The sequence below is a fragment of the Schistocerca nitens genome, chromosome 8 (assembly GCF_023898315.1).
Source record: "Schistocerca nitens isolate TAMUIC-IGC-003100 chromosome 8, iqSchNite1.1, whole genome shotgun sequence".
NCBI classification, from domain to species: Eukaryota; Metazoa; Arthropoda; class Insecta; order Orthoptera; family Acrididae; genus Schistocerca; species Schistocerca nitens.
The window spans coordinates 243,892,140-243,911,453 of NC_064621.1; the positions used below are offsets into that span (position 1 = coordinate 243,892,140).

At 37.7% G+C, this 19,314-nt stretch overlaps 1 protein-coding gene across 1 annotated transcript in view; it reads left to right on the forward strand.

Moving 5' to 3' along the window:
- The window catches only part of LOC126199501 (sodium channel protein para-like), a 416,386-nt gene that overhangs the window by 203,168 nt on the left and 193,904 nt on the right, over positions 1-19,314 (forward strand). Inside the window, exon 16 of the mRNA XM_049936424.1 lies at positions 5,655-5,777. Coding sequence (XP_049792381.1) covers positions 5,655-5,777 — 123 coding nt within the window. The remainder of the gene's footprint in view (positions 1-5,654; positions 5,778-19,314) is intronic.

Genomic DNA, 19,314 nt, shown 5'->3' on the forward strand with positions numbered 1-19,314 from the left:
AACAGAAGAAATATTGAATTTAATTGATGAAAGGAGAAAATATAAAAATGCAGTAAATGAAGCAGGCAAAAAGGAATACAAACGTCTCAAAAATGAGATCGACAGGAAGTGCAAAATGGCTAAGCAGGGATGGCTAGAGGACAAATGTAAGGATGTACAGGCTTATCTCACTAGGGGTAAGATAGATACGGCCTACAGGAAAATTAAAGAGACCTTTGGAAATAAGAGAACCACTTGTATGAACATCAAGAGCTCAGATGGAAACCCAGTTCTAAGCAAAGAAGGGAAAGCAGAAAGGTGGAAGGAGTATACAGAGGGTCTATACAAGGGCGATGCACTTGAGGACAATATTATGGAAGTGGAAGAGGATGTAGATGAAGATGAAATGGGAGATACGATACTGCGTGAAGAGTTTGACAGAGCACTGAAAGACCTGAGTCGAAATAACATTTTCATTGGAACTACTGACGGCCTTGGGAGAGCCAGTCCTGCAAAACTCTACCATCTGGTGAGCAAGATGTATGAAACAGGCGAAATACCCTCAGACTTCAAAAAGAATATAATAATTCCAATCCCAAAGAAAGCAGGTGTTGACAGATGTGAGTATTACCGAACAATCAGTTTAATAAACCACAGCTGCAAAATACTAACACGAATTCTTTACAGACAAATGGAAAAACTGGTAGAAGCCGACCTCGGGGAAGATCAGTTTGGATTCCGTAGAAATACTGGAACACGTGAGGCAATACTGACGTTACGACTTATCTTAGAAGAAAGATTAAGGAAAGGCAAACCTACGTTTCTAGCATTTGTAGATTTAGAGAAAGCTTTTGACAATGTTGACTGGAATACTCTCTTTCAAATTCTAAAGGTGGCAGGGGTAAAATACAGGGAGCAAAAGGCTATTTACAATTTGTACAGAAACCAGATGGCAGTTATAAGAGTCAAGGGACATGAAAGGGAAGCAGTGGTTGGGAAGGGAGTAAGACAGGGTTGTAGCCTCTCCCCGATGTTATTCAATCTGTATATTGAGCAAGCAGTAAAGGAAACAAAAGAAAAATTCGGAATAGGTATTAAAATCCAGGGAGAAGAAATAAAAACCTTGAGGTTTGCCGATGACATTGTAATTCTGTCAGAGACAGCAAAGGACTTGGAAGAGCAGTTGAACAGAATGGATGGTGTCTTGAAGGGAGGATATAAGATGAACATCAACAAAAGCAAAACGAGGATAATGGAATGTAGTCAAATTAAATCGGGTGATGCTGAGGGGATTAGATTAGGAAATGAGACACTTAAAGTAGTAAAGGAGTTTTGCTATTTGGGGAGCAAAATAACTGATGATGGTCGAAGTAGAGAGGATATAAAATGTAGACTGGCAATGGCAAGGAAAGCGTTTCTGAAGAAGAGAAATTTGTTAACATCGAATATAGATTTAAGTGTCAGGAAGTCATTTCTGAAAGTATTTGTATGGAGTGTAGCCATGTATGGAAGGGAAACATGGACGGTAAATAGTTTGGAGAAGAAGATAATAGAAGCTTTCGAAATGTGGTGCTACAGAAGAATGCTGAAGATTAGATGGGTAGATCACATAACTAATGAGGAGGTACTGAATAGGATTGGGGAGAAGAGGAGTTTGTGGCACAACTTGACCAGAAGAAGGGATCAGTTGGTAGGACATGTTCTGAGGCATCAAGGGATCACCAATTTAGTATTGGAGGGAGCGTGGAGGATAAAAATCGTAGGGGGAGACCAAGAGATGAATACACTAAGCAGATTCAGAAGGATGTAGGTTGCAGTAGGTACTGGGAGATGAAGAAGTTTGCACAGGATAGAGAGCTGCATGGAGAGCTGCATCAAACCAGTCTCAGGACTGAAGACTACAACAACAACAACAACCTTTCAGGTTTGATGCCCAGTGAGCCCTAGGATTTTTATCTGTCATTGATCTTTTCTTTCATTTCTGGCAATGTTTTTTAATGCAGAAAATGTAGATTTGCACTGTTGTGCAGAGAATATGTTAAACTATAAGTCTTCCTGCAACTGTCTAGGCAAATTAAAGGTTGTAGGAAGGCTATTGAATACCATCTCCAGTAGGATTATTCCTAGTACAGCACTTTAGTGTTCAAACCGCTCTTTGAGTTGATGAGAGCTATACCTCATTGGTAAAGCTGCTAGTTTGGTAAAAGCCATTGCCCTTCCTCTTACACAATTCAGTTGCTGAATTTACTATTACAACTGAATGAGTTGATTTTACTACTGCAACTGAATGAGTTGAAAACAAAGAATTCAGCAGGTCCAGACGGAATCCCCATTCACTTTTACAGACAGTACTCCTTGGCATTGGGCCTGTACTTAACTTGCAGTTATCATGAATATTTAGCCCAACAGAATATCGCAAGCAGCTGGAAAAAAGTACATGTTTCTCCCATATGTAAGAAGGATAAAACAATGGACCTGCAAAATTGCAGATCAATATCCATAATGTCAGCTTCCTGCAGAGTTGTTGACCATATTGTAAGTTTGAATATAATAGATTTCATTGAGAGAGAAGCGCTTTTATGCACAAATAACACAGATTTAGAAAGCATCACTTATGTGAAACTCAGCTTGTCCTTTCTTACGTGATATATTTTGAACCAATGATGAAGACCAGCAGGCAGAGTCCATATTAGTAGATTTTTGGAAAGTGTTTGACAGGGTGCCACAGTGCAGACTGTTAACGTAAGTCCAAGCATATGCAGTAGGTTCTTCCATATTTAAGTGACTTGAAGACTTTTTACATAATAGAACCCAACATGTCCTGGATGGACATTGTTCTCAGAGGCAAATGTATCATCAGGAGGGCCAAAGAGGAATGTGATAGGTCCACTTCTGTTCTCCATGTACATAAATGATCTGACAGTGTGGTTGAGCAGCAATCTGTAACTGTTTGCTGATGACACTGTATTGTATGGAATAGTGTCATCTTTGATTTTCTGTAAGAGGATACAAGATAACTTGGATAAAATTTCTTTTTGGTGTGATGAATGGCAGTGGACTGTAAATGTGGCAGATGCAATTTAATAAATATGAGCAGCAAAACAATCCTGCAATGCTTAAATACAGTGTTAGTGATGTACTGCTTCACACAATTATGTCAATTAAATATCTAGGTGTAACATTGCAAAGCAGCTTGAAATGGATCAAGAAAGTAAAGTTGGTTGTAACAAAGATGAGTGGTCAATTTTGGTTTATTGGAAGAACTGTAGGATAGTGTAGCTCATCTAGAAAGGTTACTACATACAGAACATGTGTGTGACCCATTCTTGAGTACTACTGTAACGTTTGGTACTCCAGCCAGTTTGGATTACTGGAAGATACACTATTCAGGATGTATCTGCTAGATTGGTTACTGTTAGGATTTATCAGCATGAGAGTATTATGGAAATGTGCTGTGAACTCAAATAGGAATCCCTAGAGGGAAGAAGACATTATTTTTGTGAAACACTATTGAGAAAGTGTAGAGATCCAGCATCTGTGAGAGATAGCAAAATGATCCTGCTGCCACCAACATACGTCTGAATTAAGGGTGGTGAAGACGAGATGAGATCAAGGCCTGTGTGGAAGCATATAGATACTTGTTTTTCCCACATCTCAGTTGCAGGTGGAATGGGGATGGGAATGACTAGAAGTGGTATGGGGAACCTTCACCGTGACCATATGGTGGCTTGCGAAGTATGTCTTGCAAGTTTAGTGAATGAATTACAGTGTCAAAATGATAGAAATATCACTAATTGCATCTTTGTTTAATTCATCTTCTGCGGGAAGTAAGTAAGGAAATGGTTTTCAACAGTTATCTTGTTAGTCTTACTTGCAAATGGCAAAGCAAAGAAGACCTGTGACACTCACTTATATAATAATTTATTTGGAATCAGTACACAGATTGATGCAAGAAAATTTGGAAGAAATGTGGGACCAAAAGTGATTGCTTCTAATATTGATCTCCATAATTTGTTACGTGCATTAACAATGCAAGAAAGGTATGCATGAAACTTACCAGGTATGAAAGTAGAAAGATGAGTCCCTCATTGACATAATGTGACATGAAAGTCATTGAATGGGAAAGGCTACCAACTTGATTCAAGTGTGCTCCCACAAACACTGCCTGAATATGTGCCTGAAATAGCCAAATAAATTGAAAGTTGTACGTTGTTAACTTTCATGGAAATGTGAAACTTTATTAGCGTTCTTGCACATGTTATTAAATTTTTCTATTCATGGTTCATAATAATCTTATAAATCAGATCAGTAGACAGGAATCACTCGCTGTGAGCCAAATGATGGGCAATGAATTGGTTTATTCTTCGACAGATGACAATGACTTTAAAGTTAATGCCATTTTCTAATCTAATCTAAGCTATATATCACCTACCATTCATGCACAAGTGAAATGTTTCCTGCCCATTATTATGTATTATTATTTTCATCCTTATACTTTCATATTGAAATAAAAAGTTACAGTTGCACATCAAATAGAAAAATATGCATTGTGATTGTCAATGCTTGCTCAGAGTAATTCATAATCTCTGGATAACGTGTGTATAAAAATTCCTTTCTTTCAGAAGTGTGTGTGTATGTGTGTGTGTGTGTGTGTGTGTGTGTGAGAGAGAGAGAGAGATAACAAACGAGTTCTTACAAACTGTGACTTGATAAATCTTTGTACAGCTTAAGTGAACAATAATAACACAAACTCTGTCAGACTCCCACCCCCATATTTCCTGCTGACTTGATGCCATGTTCTTCAATTCTGTGCCACTCTTCATGTCTGTCTTTCTTAATGTTTATGTATCTTTTTTATTTTACTTTTATAATATGTTGAGTACATCATTGAGCTGATCTGGGTGTTGGTGTTGCACAAAACTTACTGTTTCGTACCTGTAGATAACATCTTTCATTGCTCGCCCGTTTGTGGATATAAAGTAAACATGCTTTATGTGTATTTTGTGTGAGTGCTTATGTGTAGTATGTCTAATGCGATTGATGTATTCATTGTACTTATGTATTTGTGTGGTGTGTGTAATATTTCTCTCTGTGTATACTGTATCTATTTGTTTCAGGAAAAGGGTCTTCTTCTACAGTCTTACTGTGCAAACATTTGTTGTATAATATTTATTTCTTTTTTTCCTTTTTTGTTTCTTTCCCCATCACAGTATCTCAGAATGCTTCAAAACAAATGTTGGTGATAAACCAATTCTTGTAGACATCATCAAGCTAATTTCTCCATGCTGGTGAATTATCTCTATGTACTGACCAATTAATTACCTCTCATTAACTAGGAAACTTAAGTAATTGCCTCATGTGCCACAGAAATCTAGTTAGAACACTGCAGTTTTCTGATGGTAGTTATGAATTAGTGGCAAATCTTTATCACCATTTTGGGGAAATAAGTCTTGATTATGTGTTTACCATCTGTTTTAGTTTGTGTTGGTAACTGAAAAGACAATTACCCACACAAGCAAATCAGCTTGGATCTCCATACAATACACCTGCGTTTAGTTAGTTGTGTTTCTAGCTCCCTGCTGTGATGTGGTGGTAGTAAGTGTTTGCTCTGAGATGTGCTTCTTTTCCTTCATTTCTGTTTCAACTGTAAAAATTCCTAAATGTATTCACTTCAGGTCTCGCTCATAAACTTCGTAGCATCCTTGTGTGGGGCAGGAGGCATACAAGCCTTCAAAACTATGAGGACTCTCAGGGCCCTTAGGCCTCTTAGAGCTATGTCTAGAATGCAGGGGATGAGGGTATGTACCCAGCAGTCTCATGGGACCTTGGAGGAGAGAAGCTATTTGATGACTGCTTGCATTTATACATTTATGGCACTTTATTTCAGTGGCATGAAAGGTTACTTAATATAGATGTTTCAGCCTGCAAACAAACTAACAGCAATGCTTTGTTAACTTCTTGAAAATCTCTTTTATGTTGCATTATGGGTCACAAAATATTAACATAAAATTAGAAGACTCAAGAAAAAAATACATTATTTTGTGTCATTAAAAGATTTCTTCCATTCTCCTTGAAAGGTTACCATGAGACTTTGGGAGTAGATTTCTTTAGATTGAAAATGCCCTGAGACTTATTTTTTCTGTCACATTAGCATGCTCTGCTTAGCCCTTCCCTTCAGCTAACAGTTTATGATTCAAACTCCCATTTTCTTCTACACCGCAGATTTTTACCCTAGTCTTGTAGCTGTCATGTGCACTGTAGAACCAATATTTACATCTATTAGAAATGAGAAAATTGAGAAATATTAGCAACTTAAGGCTATATATATGTAAATTTGTTTAAAAAATATAATATTTCTCATGGCATAGCTAGTTTTTGTGTTCTGATTAAAGTAAAGCTGAATGAGTTTTGCATTATAAATGAACAGACACATTAAAGGAAATGCTGTATGACTTGTCTCTCAGCACCTTTGTGACAGAGAATAATACCTTTCCAGTGCTTTGGGGATCTGCACTCTTCATACTAACATTGACAGAATTTTTTTTGTGTAAGGCTCTCACAGCCATTTTTTGAAGAATGCACCTGGTGGTTGATTCTCTGATGTATTAGTCATCATCCACTAACATAGAAGCACTGTAACAAAAGTAATTATCACACATGAATTCACAACAGTTTCAGCTACTGTACAAAAATTCAGTTCACCTGCAGAGAACAGTTGTATTGTGTACACCATAGGTGACAATAATTGGTTGTTTACATTAAAAAAGATATCAAAATTAAGATTTTTTTGTATATTGAGACTCAAGTACTTAATGTAGACACTTATTCCAGTTCATAAGTTTTGTAAACTTCTAAAATGTAAGCTTCTTCAAAAATAATTGCTCACTTGAGCTTTCAAATAACAGCAGAATGCTCAAAAAGGATAGTTGCTTTAACATGACATATAACAGGTAACCTGTCATACAAGTCATTCTGCTTGTAATTTGCATAACAGAACCATTCCTGCAAAACTTACAATATGCCTACTGGGCCTACAACATAGGCATCTTGTAGAGCTTAGCTGTGGTATCTGAAACACAAATGTTGGAAGAATAGTAAGGTCTTGTGTGCCCTTTTTTATCACGTAATGTTTGAGAAATATCAGAACCATATGTGTGTTTTCACTGTAGAAATACTTTTTCTTATTTGAAGATCTTTACAGACAATTGAGGGAGCTTTACATGGCAGTGTTAATATATGTGCATGGAGACCCAACTGTGATACCCAAAGTTGGCTTATAGACTGAACTCCAGAACTGATTTAGGGAAACTGAATGCCCATTGTTATTGTAATGTGGGTAAGACTGAATATAATTGCAGGCCCTATTTCCTTCTTTGTTGATGTTGAAAGAAGTAGAGAATGCACAATCTGCAGCTCTAATCCATGTTGTGAAGCCACTTGTAAGCAATGAGTCAGATGTTAAGCACTTCCTGTGGCTTACAGGGAACTATTTTTGAATCCTGAAAGGAATATTGCACAATTTTCATCTGTTCAGCTATCATAGCTTAATATCAGGTGGGAAAAAAGAAGAAAATCTTAAAAAGATAAAGCTGTTGTGGTATAGTAGGGATTACCTCACAGCTTCTTCTTTCATATGTGGAATTACGAAAGCCCAATTGGGAACTCATGGAACATCCCAGGATATCTCTCTGACTTTGAATCACCTTGGTATCCATCTGTTTGGCTCACAAATGAATTTTTCCCAACAGCTGTTTCTGCTGAGAACATTTCACAGTAATGGTAGATCAAAGCTCACAAGATACTTCCTTTGATGTAATGACACCGTGTGGAACTTGTTCGTTGTTGCACAGAGTGGCTTAGTTTGACATCCACACAGACATGCCACACCATGCTGCACCGAATCTCATTCCTTTGTTTCATGTGGTGTAGCCATTGTGGACGTGGTGTAATCGAGTGATGTGAACCAGTGTGCAGTACCAGACACGTAGGCTTGGGGCACTGCGGCAGAGGTGTACAAGTTAGATGCATTGTCTAATAGGTGCTTAATAATTCAGGTGGAGAATGTAATTCTCACAGGTTCACTTTTTTACTCGTGCAGCACATTACTCTTATTTTATTGTTCAAAATGAAGACACTGGAGTACACAAGTAATTTATCCATTTTTCCAATCACAACATGTGGATGAGGACTGTAATCAAATTAACTTCATAATAGACTGGAACAAGAAGAAAATCAGTGTGCAGTGTTTGTCTCGATTGAATAATGTGTAGTCGAATGGTATCCAGTCTTGCTACCCATTCCCCGAGTGCACCAGATGAACAGGCATGAGCACTGCATCATTGAACAGCTTCCACTCTTGATTCCTGTTCCTTGTCTGTTTCAGACAAAGGGGGTTGAGCAGTGCATACTCAAACAGTTAAAACTTTTGCTTCTCATTGCTCATCTTTTTCTGAAGCTCATAATGCCTTTTCCTTTTGTGTTTCACCAGTTGTTATTTGAGTAGTGGAAATGATTTGGCTTCAAAAATAATGCTTTGTATACACTGTTAACAAAAGCAGTGGTTTATTGCAATGTGTGTAAGGATTTTAAAATTGTCCAGGTTTTATGGCTCTGGCACCATGTTTTCCTGTTATGAGTATTGCATCACTGTTGTGTGGCTTTGGAATTCCAGCTTATCCTGCAGTTCCCTGCGTGTGGAGCTTCCTTCAAGTTGTTTTGGTGCTGACAGAGTTTGCAAATGCAACATTCATTTCTGCAGTGATTTTGCAGCTACCATCCCTTTTATTTGTCACAAACCTCTTCAATGACCATGAGTCAAGGTCACTCAATACACACTTTCATTCACATTGTGACTTCATGGATGATGTTTTCTGGCCATCCCCCTAAATAACAGGAGATATAGGCTACTCTATTTGCAGTGGGAATGTGTTAATTAAATGAGGAATTTGTGGGGCTGGAAATAGCTGTGAATAAAATGAATCACACTGACTTTATATGTAGGATGGTATTTTCTTCATAATGTGCCTGAAAACAATCATTTGAATTCTGTTCATGCTAAGAACTTCACACCTACTGCACTTCTCTAGCTGCAAGTTGTGATGGACATACGGTGTGAAACTGACAACCTTCATACATTTAAATAATGGTATATTTCATTGGTTAAAAATCAATATTAGTGACTTAGTAGGCTTTCGTGGTATAATAATTCTTGATAGTCTCCTTGGGTTTACTGTCATATTCTAAAATCAACATGATTCAATATTTCAGTCTCTCCACCATCTTCTGCAAAAATGTGTTACTGCTGGAACACTGAAAACTGATGCAAAGGCTGCAAATTAACATCCTATGTAGGCCACTCTCCACATTTGCTGCCCTTCAAGACAGGGCAAGTAATGCCGCCTTTAGTAGAACACTGGTGGCAATGATGTATTGCAATCAGAGACTAACCTCAGATACTTGGGTTCGCCACATGGATGAATGTAGTCTTTTGATGCAGGATAGTACAGGTTTCCACGTTTCTGCTAAGAGGAAAACCATTGCCTCTATTGATAAAATTGTCTGCTGACCTAATTTCAGTTACGTCTTTATAAACACTGTTCAAAAAACTGTAAGTATTTGCAACTATTACAATCTTGTCTTCCTCGTTTAGGCAATGTTCTGCTACCGCCAATTTTTCTGGCTGTTTTACCTTTGTCTGACGGGAATACTCCATGCTCTTTTCCTGAACTGTGTGAATTGAATGGCCAATATAAGGCTTCCCACACTGACATATAACTTAATATATGCCTGTCTTCCTAAGTCCCAAACCATCTTTCACAGATCCAAGTAGTGCCCTAATCTCAGAATGTGGATGGAACACACTCTTAATGTTAAAACCCCTTAGAAATCTTCCAGTCATATAGTGTGTCCACAGAATAAGGAATAATGGCCACAGATCTATGCTTTTCTTCATGCATATCCGGGATGATCCAAACTCCATAGCTCATTGAATTTGCTTATTAGAGAATCCATTTTTTGTAAACATAGCCATGTGCAACTTCTTGGGTTAAGCTGTTCACATCAGAAATGGCATGTGCTCTGCATACCAGAGTCCTAAGAATGCCATTGCATTGGTATGGTGGATGGCAGCTCTTAGCACACAGACACCAATTGATGTGTATTGGCTTTCAGTGAAAACTATGTCCCAGAGTACCATTTTGTTTTTTGTAAACTCTGTGACTCAGCTTACAGAAGAATTCTGCTTAGGTTGTGTGGTATGCCAAAGCTGCATGAGGAAGGGATTCCTTTATGCCTTATTGTTAGTAATTTGGGAGCACGCACTAATAACCTGGCAAAGTATTTAACATCTATTCTCAGCCCACATGTTGTCAAGTGTGAACATGATATCTCCTAGTCGGTGGATTTTATTTGACCATTGAAATCCGTGAGGCCGGATTTTTCACATTTACTAGTGATTTTTTACATAGTATCTCTATTTAAACAAGTATCTCTGGAAAATCCTCAAGTTTGATTAATGAAAAACTGGTTAGAGAATTGGTGAAGCTTTGTCATCATGTGCTGACATCCACATATTTTTCATTTAACCCTACCGTGGGCGCACCTTTCGTACTTTCATCAGTGGGCACATTGCGGCTTTTACACCACAGTTAGTGTTACATTTTTAACCTAAGGAAAAATAATCGTTACATAATTGCCAGTTACATTTTATTGGAGAAAACATAACATAACATTACATGGCTGTATAAAAATAATCTTTTATTTATTTGTTGCTGTCACAATTGTCTATTATTGCCATTGTAATTTATAACAAGCCTATATTCTTTATTGCCTTAATGGTTCTTTTAATTATATCACTTAATTGCACTGATTCATGTGAAAAGAAAGTAACAAGGGAACGCATTATGAAGTGGAGCATTCATAAACTCCCACTCCTGTTTATGATTGTGAGTAAATTAGTCAACTTCCATCTGCAGCTCACTTTCACATTGTACACATTTTGTATCTATGATACCATGTTTCTTGGATAAATTTTTCTTACATTTCATACATACTGTTTGGTTCTGTTGTTTTTATGTCTGCCACATAAGTAACAAATTCCAGGTTTTGTTGGCTCCTTGGTATTCTCTTCTTCATGCCTATATTTGGTCAAGAAGGTGTGAATATCCTTGGGAATCGTCTCAAGTAATGCTGGTTGATTCAAATGTTCTTCTATTAGGTCCAGAGCAAGATGTTTCAAAAAAATTCGTCTTCTTTCTTTATTGTCAGGATTGTTGAATTTGAAAATAATGTTTGCATTCATAATAATGTTTGCATTTATCCCAGCAGTATCTAGATGTCTGTAGAAAAGTGCAAGTGGCCATCGTCGCGTTATTCAGGAAGTACTGTAGGATAACTACATCTGATCTACAGTGTCTGCTCCTCCTTTGGTAGCATTGTAGTCCAAATTCACTCTCTATTTCTTAGTCTCTTGATCTATTTCATTTGTGCTTTGCATTGTCAATAAAAAATCACAGATTTGTTCTTTTTAGGAGCAGTCGAGACCATACAAAAATCGTCTTGAAAACCGAAGAGACATGACTGGACTCCTCAGGTTTTATTTGCTCGGAATTCTTGAGATATTTCCTTCTTATTTTTTTCCCCATGTTTCCCAAGAAAGTCAAACCTTTACTGAGAAGATTTTCAGCCAAGGGGCAGCTACTGTAGTAATTGTCAGTCATAAGATTTCTGTTTGTTTTCTTAACTGGTGTCACTAATCTTGGCACAGTGTTATCAGGCTTGTTACACTTCAGTTAGAGTCCTGGAATCTGCTTGCCACGGAAAATATCTAAGTTCAGGGTGTAAAATGTTTTGGCATCACACATCTCATCAGTAGTGACAAACTCGCTGACATCGTATTGAGTTAGGCAGTTGTTGACAAACTCTTGATGGAAGTCCCGAATAGGTGCTAGTTTGTCACTTAGTTTTCTTTCATTCCAGGCACCCAGGTCGTCGAACCTAAGAGATCGAAGCAGAAAGCAAAAGTGCTTAAAGCTGAAGAGAGCTCGTAAAAGAATCATTCCTGTACCATCTGCATCCCACAGTTCATAGCAGTTCGTGTGTCCTCCTTTCTTTATATCTATTAGATATAATTCACCTAAAAGAGCCTTTATCTCTGGTTTTGTGGTGTCTCGTGCAGTCTCATTCTCTTGAATATTGAACTTTAGTTCTTTTACTATTCTGGATGTATCGGTTTGTATTTTCCACAATGTTGTCAATCATCCCATCAGTAATAAATAGGTAAAATGTATCAATTTCTATTTCCGTGATTTCAGCACTTGCTTTTGGAACTGCAAAACTTTTAGGATGTTCTTGGCCTTGGTTTTAGAAGAAGAAGGAAGTGGTTCACTTATCCAAATACTTTCCTTATCTTTTTCTACGTAAAATCAGTAATCATCTGTTTGTTGTCTCCCCTCTTCAACCAGGTGGTCATCTGTTTCCTCTGTTGATTGTTCGGAGTCACTGCTGTGGTTTTCTTCTTCAATAACTTCCTCTTGCGACTCAGATTCACATGAATCTGACAATTCTTGTGATTCTTCTTCTAACAATTCTCGCAATATTTTCTCATAGTCTTCAGGATGTACAATTAGACGGTGCCTGTCAAATGACTTCTTTTTCTCAGTTTCCACGCTTTTATGAGACCTAATGAAACACATGTTTTTATAAAGGTAATACATTGTAGCAAATCAATATCTGAGATTGTAAAATGTAATGAAAATTGCATATAGGAACTTTGACTTGATTTGAATATTCATTCTATACTAATATAACAGAAAGACTGCCTTGAGGCAAACCAAAACCACAAGTAAAGAAAATACTTATATCGCAAAATGCGTAGTGGCAAACACACCGCAAACCAACACTCACGTTTCAAACAACAATAGCAACCGAACTGCTGAAAGCATGAGTCACGAAAATGTAGCAAATGGTGACATATGTTGAGAATAACAAATAAGTATCTGGTCATGGATGCAACTGTAACTCTATCTGTGATACTAACAGAAAACTAAATCTTGCGACTAACTGCCGCAGGCGCGTCCACCGAAGGGTTAATGGCAACATTTTTCAACAGAATGATGGAATGGCTATTGGTAATCCTTTGTCACCCCTAACCACCAGTTTATTAGTGGAGGACATCAAGGACAGGGCACTGAGGACTTCGGCATTGTGACCCACCTGCCTCTGGAAACAGGCAATTCTTTTTTTGTGTGGCCCTATGGATGTGATGTTCTCAACAGTTTTTTTGTCTCACTTTAACTGTCTTTATTCCAGCATTAAATTTACCTTGGAAATCTAAATTGATGGGAGGCTGCCGTTTTTGGATGTCATGATTACAAAAAAACAAGATGGTAGTCTGGGACATAATGTTCACTGAAAGCCCACATACACTGTTCCATATCTGCATGCCAAGAGATGTCATCCATCATATCAATGCAATGGCATCCTTATGACTCTGGCACACACAGCATATGCCATTTCTAACACAGACAATTTAACCTAAGAACTTACACATTTGATGGGTATATTTAAGGAAAATGGATACTCTGAGAAGCATATTTGCTGGACTATGGAGTTTGGACCATCTCCAGAGATGCGTGAAAAGGAGCGTAGGTCTGTGGCTTTTTTCTTTGTGCTGGGAGCATACTGTTTAAGAGTGGAAGAATTTTAAAGGGTTTTATAGTCAGCCACTGAGTGCACCAATCTCAGTCAAAAATCAAGATAACTAAGGTCCCATGATCACTGCTAAAACTAAACCATATATAAAATGCCTCTATGGTGCACCAACATTATTTGCTGGTCAGCAAACCGTTGTCTGTCAACCATGGATTTGACCACAGTTAACTCCGTGTATTGCAATGGAAGGCACCATGGAGATGCACCAGTATTAATAGAGATATGAATTTGTACACGGGTGCCTATATACATAAGTTTCCTTGACAGTCACTAGTGAGTGACATCATTGTCACACAATCTCACTTTTATCAACAATCTTAAGAGCGTTTATACCTCATTACTAGATCATCCATTTATGATTGCCAAAATGGAAAACAAAAGAAGAACACAGAAGTTTTTGAAATATGGTTGGTGTGCTTGCATCATTTCTTGAAAGTAAAAGAAATAATGGCTCCAGTACAAAAGAAGAAATGTGTATTGTCTCATTTCAATCATTACTTTTTTTGTTTAGTTCAAATAACTGCATCACTTAAATGTAAAATTCATCAAATATATACTGTTTAACACATCTGATCATCATTATTATGAAAAATGCATGTCTTCTTATTTCTAAATAAATACTGCATACAAGACTCCAGTTTTCATTGCAAACAGAAATTCTTAATTACTGATCTTTTATAAAAGTCATTAATCAAGATAATAATTTAAAAAAATACAAATTAAATTTTTCCCATCTTTTTTTTATTTTACACATCATGTAAATGCTCATAAAAGATGCACCTATGTTTAAAATTTCAATCCATTTAGAACTGAACTCAGGCACCCCCCCCCCCCCACCCCACCCCACCCCACCCCCACACACAGTGAGCAAGTACGCTACAATAGAGCCACATTGTTTGATAATTTCTCCCTTCCTTTAGCATGTCAAACATTGTCAGAAAACTTAAGAAGTCGATTTTCTTGAGAATTTTTTAGGGTTGTGTTGGACTGCTTTGGTAGAGGTATATTTGAGTTTTGAACTTCACATACAGTGAATTTAAAAAACTATAAAAATCTGATTGGTCATTTGGAGACACAATTTGATTCCACTCCTGCTAAGTTTGATTCATGAATTAATGAGTTCATCTTACATATATGTTATGGTATATGATGCCTTGAGTCTGTCTCAGCACATTGAAATGCACCACCATTTTAATATCATACACTTATAAAACCCCAATCATCTCACAGAAACTGGACTTGAGCCACAGTCAAATTTAACCATGGTCAACACCCTCATTTAACTTTGATTGAGATTGGGGCACCAGAATTTTGCATTGAAACAGTGTTAAATGGCAACCTTCCCGAGGTTAAATTTTAATTGAGTTTGGTACACTCGGCTGTAAGCGTGTATCGGTCAACCTACCAAGATAAGAGCACTGCTCGGCATGAAAGATGATTTGGGACTTAGGAAACCAGGCATATAAAAAATTTGATGCAACTGTGGGAAGGCTTACATGAGCCATTTGATTCACACAGTTCAGGTAAGGCACATGGAACATCACTGTTACACAAGGCTACAACATCTGGAAAAATCAGTGGTAGCAGAACATTGGCTAAACAGGGAACACCAGATGAAATTTGATGAGACTGTCACCATTACTTCTAGTGTTTGGGAACAGTGTTTATAAACCCTGTATCCTGCATCAAAACACAACATTCTTCTGTGCAGCCAGTCCTGTTGTTAGAAAGTAGTGTGTGAGTGTGATACATTGTTACCACTATTGTTCTACTAAAGGCAGCACCACCAGTCCAGTCTTGGAGGACAGCAAAAGAGGTGAATGGTGAATGGCCATGGATAGTACAGAGGCCTATATAGGTTGATGGTTTGCAGATGTGGCATCAGTTTTCAAAGGCTCTCATCAGCATCAATGTTCTTCTAAAGACAGTGTACAGATGGATTGCCGAAATATCAAATCCTGTTAGGATCTGGCAACAAATTCCAGGAGGCTTATCAACCAATATCACGACAGTACTTGATGCTAGCTCAGTAAAATAACATTGCTGTAATGGAATAAGCTCATGGTGTCCTGACATATCTACAAGAGTGCATTATAAGTATATCTATCCTCATTTAATTTCATATTTGTAATAAGTAAGCCATTGTTGTGCATAAACAGAAGGCAATAAAAGTAGTAGTAGCTCCTCTTTGAGCAGCACTTATTTTGGAAGCAGTAGTTTGTACTTTGTGAATTAATGGTTTCAGTAATTTACTGTAGATGAGGATATGTAGTGCTGATTGTGATAATGTGTCTCTAAAATATATAGTTTTGTTGGTTCTACAATGTGATTTAAGTGTGTGTGTGTGTGTGTGTGTGTGTGTGTGTGTGTGTGTGTGTGTGGACACAAGGACATGGGTACATACACCCGTCAAAAAAAGTTTTGCATCACCCCGGTTCCCAGAACTCCTGAAGATAGATGTTGACTGTGGATATTGCATCACAGACACAGTCCCTTTGACTGTTCAGAGATGTCACTAAACCTGCCCAAAGATGTAAACAACCATGCATGAGCAGCGCCTATTAGACGAAGGGGATCCAACAGCCGATCAGTTCCAGTCATTCCACCAGGAAGGAGGTACACAGCTCGTGTTGTCTGTAGTTCAACTGTGGCTAGACGGTCAATACCGCAGTTCGATCATGTCCGCATTGTTACTTTGTGCCAGGAAGGGCTCTCAACAAGGGAAGTGTCCAGGCGTCTCAGAGTGAACCAAAGTGATGTTGTTCAGATATGGAGGAGATACAGAGAGACAGGAACTGTCGAAGACATGCCTTACTCAGGCCCACAAGGGCTACTACTGCAGTGTATAACCACTAACTAACGGATTATGGCTTGAAGGAACCCTGACAGCAATGCCACCATGTTGAATAATGCTTTTCGTGCAGCCACAGGACATTGTATTAAGACTCAGACTGTGCATAATAGGCTGCATGATGTGCAACTTCACTCCCGACGTCCATGGTGAGGTCCATCTTTGCAATCATGACACCATGCAGCACGGTACAGATGGGCCCAGCAACATGCCGAATGGACTGCTCGGGATTGGCATCATGTTCTCTTCACTGATGAATGTCGCATATGCTTTTAACATGTCAGAGACATGTTTGGAGGCAACGAGGACAGACTGAATGCCTTAGACACACTGCTCAGCAAGTGCAGCAAGTTAGAGGCTCCCTGCTGTTTTGGGGTGGCATTATGTGGGGCTGACGTATGCCACTGGTGGTCATGGAAGACGCCGCAATGGCTGTGCGAATTGTGAATGCCATCCAACCAATACTGCAACCATATCAGCAACATATTGGCGAGGCATTGGTTTTCATGGACGACAATTCACAACAAACTTCGTGCACATCTTGTGAATGACTTCCTTCATGGTAATGACTTCACTTGACTAAAGTGACCAGCATGTTCTCCAGACATGAACCCTATCGAACATGCCTGGGATAGATTGAAAGGATGATGTGCTCCACCAACCACTCTGTGGGATCTATGCCAAATCGCCTTTGAGGAGTGGGACAGTCTGAACCAACAATGCCTTGATGAACTTGTGGATAGTATGCCACAGTGAATACAGGCATGCATCAATGCAAGAGGACATACTACTGGGTGTTAGAGGTACCAGTGTGTACAGCAATCTGGACCATCACCTGTGAAGGTCTCACTGTATGGTGGTACGACATGCAATGTGTGATTTCATGAGCAATAAAAAGGGCAGAAATGATGTTTATGTTGATCTCTATTCCAATTTTCTGCACAGGTTCTGGAACTCTTGGAACCGAGGTGATGCAAAACTTTTTTTTTATGTGTGTACATACACCATACGCACACATACATGCATGTGAGAACATGCTGATGTATGTGAGTTGTATGCATAGCATCAACAGATATGATACAAGAAATAAGAGAGTATGATATAATTTTCAGTGGGAATGTAACAACAGTTGTTGATGAAGCAGGTTTAGCTTGGTAACCACCTAATTTAAGTCTGTTACTAAGTTATTAAAGTCTCATGCTACCAGTACACCATGACAAAGTGCCATACATATCTGAGAATGAGCTTCTCTCTTAAGTTACTTTAGGAATGACAACCTGCAAATGTGCTTTACCCAAATACTCATTCCTTTACAGAGTCTTATTCATGTTAAACTATGTTTATGCAGGTCCAGTGCTTTTTCTTTTCACTTATTCAATGTGAAAATGTACAGCTTCCATTTACTGTTAACATATTAATGATGATTTTGTCATAATTTCAGCAAATGCTGACTCATTAGTATCTACTGATCTTCTGATCTCACTTATATATATTTCCATCTGTTTTTCTTTTATACTTTACTTTCCTGTACAGGGAAAGGTCCCCAGTGGTGGTATCGAGTTTTTGAAATCATCTCTACTGTCATGTAGATTAAGATCCCAGAAATCACACACTGCAGCCATTCACTCTGGTGGGACCTCATTTGCAAGTAATTGATGAAAAAAAATTGGAATTTTGTTGACACTAAATACCGTTAAACAAATTGCATAAATTGCTTGGTTGCATGGTGTAATTGATAACAGCTTCATGTGCAGGAGATTGTGAATTCGAATCTCGCAAAGGATGGTGAATTTTTTTTATTTTTATATCTTTATCGAAATGATTTTGATCATTTTTATTCAATTAATTGATTTAAACGTAATTTTTTATTTCCATTACTTTGTCACTTCATTTTAATCATAATATCAACTTCTTCATTTGCTCTCATTTTTCTTCCTATCATTCTTTTTCCACTTGAAATCTTTGTTCATGTTTTTTTAATTAATGTTATGTATTAATTTTGATTTAATTTTTGTTGTTTTATCAGCCTGTTTTTTTGTCCACATTATTGCATACATTATATCTGTTTCTCATTTCAATTGAATTTCGCTGTACTTATAAACCCTTCTTTCATTTAAATCATTATCAGCATTATTTTTCTGATAGTGCAATAGGTATTTTAGGTTATGTTTTAAATGTTCATACGACTATTACCAGGGGAAAAAATTACACATCTGGTAAAGAAACACCAATGCACAGTCAATATAAATAGATTTTCAGTCTCTTGTTTTTCTAACTGATAGATTGGAATTGTCAAATAATTGACTGTTATAAAAAAAACTGTAATTAATGTTCAAAAAAATTTCAGTTGGAAAAAGAATGATATAAAGGAAAAAAATGAGACAAACGAAAAAAGTTTGTACAGTGATTAAAAGAATGTGACAAAGGAATAGAAACAAAAATTACATTTGAACCAGTTAAGTAAATAAAAAAAGATCAAAGTCATTTTGATAAAGATTTAAAAATAAAAGAAGTCTACTGCACCTGACAAAATTCAAACCATGACCTCTTGCACTTGAAGCCATTAGTCTCTCCATTCCTCCATGCAACTAGGCTGTATAATTTGACTTTTTTAATGGTATTGAGTGTCACACAAAAATTCCAAAAATTTTGTAACAAGTACTCACAAATGAGGGCCCACCAGAGTGAATGGCTGCAGGATGTGACACCTGGGATCTTAATCTACATCACCATACGTTTGGTTTCAAAAAGTTGATCCCACCGTTGTGGACCTC